The 3,350-nt window shown below is 34.5% G+C and overlaps 1 protein-coding gene across 1 annotated transcript in view; it reads right to left on the reverse strand.

The window, feature by feature from the left end:
• Positions 1–1,998: 1,998 nt before the first annotated feature.
• The window catches only part of LOC117101698, a 15,739-nt gene continuing 14,387 nt past the window's right edge, over positions 1,999–3,350 (reverse strand). The window contains exon 4 of the mRNA XM_033241732.1: positions 1,999–2,127. Within this exon, the coding sequence (XP_033097623.1) occupies positions 1,999–2,127 (129 nt within the window). The remainder of the gene's footprint in view (positions 2,128–3,350) is intronic.

Genomic DNA, 3,350 nt, shown 5'->3' on the forward strand with positions numbered 1-3,350 from the left:
ATATATATAAATAAATATATATATATATACACAAATAAGTATATAAAAATAAATGTATAAATAAATATATAATAAATATATGCATATATATAAATGAATATAGAATATTTATATATATAAATATATATATACATATACAAATAAATATAAAAATATATAAATAAATATATAAATAACTACAGTATATATAAAATTATATATATATATATATAAGAATATATAAATAAATACAGTATATATATATATATATATATATAAATATAAATATTTATGTATCTGTATATCTGTATTTTAACAACATCTATCAGTGCTGCATACTTTCGGATCGACGATTTGAAAAAGTCAAAAGTATAATTATGTACTGCACATGGCTGGACTACACAGGCAAAGCTCCCCGGTGTGTTATTCATTTGCATCTACTAGGCCAAAGAATATAGGCTAGGCCTACGTGTTTGCAAAACTGCATAACCTGAAAAAAAAAAAAAAAATGTATGGCTCGCTGGCTCGCATGACTCGCACATTGGCTCGCATGACTCGCTGGCTCGCACTTTGGCACTACTCCTTCCAATTGCCTTCTGCCTTGGATGATTCATACCAGCGTGACCACTGCTTGGGTATTTACCCAAGATCTTGGGTATTTTGACTTGGTCTTGGGTTTTTGGGTATTCCGTTAAAATCTTTGGGTATTTTATTTTTACTAAGAAAATTAAGTATTTTTGTCATAGAGAAAGAATTAAGAAGTAACAAAGTATATTTCAGTCCATTAAAGTAAGCAAAACTCAACGAAGTGCACATAACATTGTTAAATGTCTGTTAATTGCTATAAACATGAGTTCAGAATTGTTCATTTGTGACTTGTGTTACCATTGATCTTACCTAATTAATGCATTACATAATAAAACTTGATCACTGATAACACTGGCCGACTGAGGGCGTATTTTTCTATCCATATTATTACCTCATGAATATTAAATTTAATAATTAACACAAACAATTACAATAAAAAATGGTTTATAAATTGAACTAAAAGGGAAACTGTACATGCGAAAACAAGTATTTTTCAAATTTTAATGCATTTTCAGAAAGCTTGGGTAATTTTGGTCAATTTTTGCTGAATATTGGGTAATTTCGACCCAGTCATTGGGTATATCAAAAATTGTGAGTGGTCACGCTGATTCATACTGAATCGTACATGATGTGAACTCTCTCCTAGTCAACTGGAACATGAAGCTCTGGCTGAAGCAAACACTGATATCTTTGACTGGGTGGAAGCAGCAAGCATCTTTCCAGACTCCCAAGTATTCTGCATGCCTATAGTTTGAATACCATAAATATAGACGGAAAAATATAGAAAGAAAAAGCAAAGATTAATTAGGCCTACATGTACATGCATGGTATCTCTATCTTCCTTCCTTCCTAGGCCTACTAGTAGGCCTAGTCTACAAATTTAAGGCCCCAAAAAAATCTAAATCTGGTTGAAGAATATAACTTTGTTTGAGCTGTCTCTAGTCTCTCTAGTCTAACTTAGTCTAGGCCTAGATCTACTTAGACTATGAGAGTTCGAAGTTCCAACGCAAACCCAAACAATAACACTAACAACCCAGTCACACAGCTGGTCATGCCTCACGCATAGTGTCGGTGAAATGTACTTGTAGTGTACTTACTTTGTTTGGTGATGACGTTGCACATGTTTAATAAAGGCAGAGGTTGTTCCAAGTTTGTCACTTATGCTAGTTCTTTTCAGGCAAAATTTACAAACTGCAGAGTGCTTTCTGTGTTTGCTCTTTGCATCTTCATTCTCTCTCTGCTCTCGATAACCAAATTTTATTATTGCTGATGTAGAAGACATGATGAATGCGCAAAGTTTCAAAATGTTAAAACACGACGATCTGCAGTCGCAGCGCGGTGGTCGACTGGGGGCGCCGGACGCGGCCTGCCCGACCTTCCCTGCGCTGTGCACCATGCACGCGTGCATACGGTATTTTATTTCATTATTGGTTATTTTTGTTGCTGGTCTCGGTGGAAAAATCCGAGACCAAGATCAAGACCAAGACCAGAGGGTTCGAGACCAAGACCAAGACCAAGCAAAATGGTCTCGAGACCTCCAAAACTGATATTGAGATACCGCTATAATTTCAGAATGAAAACTTGTGAAATTAATTTATGCTATAAAAACACGAGTTTTCTTAAAGTTGTAAAAATTATTTTACTGGAAACTAATTGAAGAAAGACATACGTCATCTGTGCATGCGTGAACTTTGTATCCCGCGATATTTCTCAGTTCTTTTTTTGTTTATAAAACGTGGTGCGTAATGGTGTGCTTCGCACAGTGGGCTGTGAGTATTAATGAATTAGGCCTAGAATTACCAATATTTTTAGCCAAATGCTGACTGTTATTAGTCACCATAATAATAGAATGATTGCCTAAAATAGATAAATATACTCAATAAGTATTCTATTTTATTAGATTTGATTTAACTTAAACTAAATTTGATGTTTAAATTTTTACGACCATCTAGCAAGAAATGGGGATTTTCCTAGATCTGCCTAGTGCAAAAAAACGTTGTTGCCTTGTGGTAGCCAGAAGTTTACACGCCTTTCCAGTTGTTTTTTTTTTTGTTTAATAATCGGGCGATAAAGATGAAATTTCTTTATTTGAACATTTATAAATAATGTCAATGTTTCAAAATAATTAAAAACTTAACATTATAAGAACGGTTTGGAGCTTAAAAATAGGTGCGGCTTATACACAGGTAACACAAAATTCGTGATATTTCGCGTCCTAATTAGAGGGGGGGGGCGGCTTATACACAGGTACGACTTATACACCGGAATATACGGAAATTTCTTTGTTTTTACAAATATGTATACTAAACAATTAAAACTTGGAGAAGATATGATTTTAGTTCACCGTTAATTTATGCTACATTCTAAGCTTATCTTGACAACAGAAGGACCTCTGCAAATTAGTCCAAAAAATGTTTGACTGTTGAATTTTTACTTAATAGTGTTTAATACATTCTAAAATCAAACATTGCAACACAATTTAAAACTTGAAATTCAAAACTTTTAAATGACATCTTACAGTAGGAAGGGAGGGGGACACCCCATCCCAAACCCAACCCCTGCTCAGGCAACAACAGTTTATTAAAACACTGTTAAATGCCAATTCAAACACTGTTAAATGGCATCTTACTGTAATTATTTTTCATTTTTTCTTAGGTATGGAGGGGGACACCCCTTCCCAAACCCGCCCCCGCTCGGGCCAACGGGCCCTCAGATGTCGCTCCGCGACATGTTCCTCTGCCTATTACTAAAACTCCTCCTGTTATTTCATTTCAAAATGACAC

This window comes from Anneissia japonica, unplaced genomic scaffold (assembly GCF_011630105.1).
Source record: "Anneissia japonica isolate Jap-2015-1 unplaced genomic scaffold, ASM1163010v1 scaffold180_len884964_cov147, whole genome shotgun sequence".
Classification (NCBI taxonomy): domain Eukaryota; kingdom Metazoa; phylum Echinodermata; class Crinoidea; order Comatulida; family Comatulidae; genus Anneissia; species Anneissia japonica.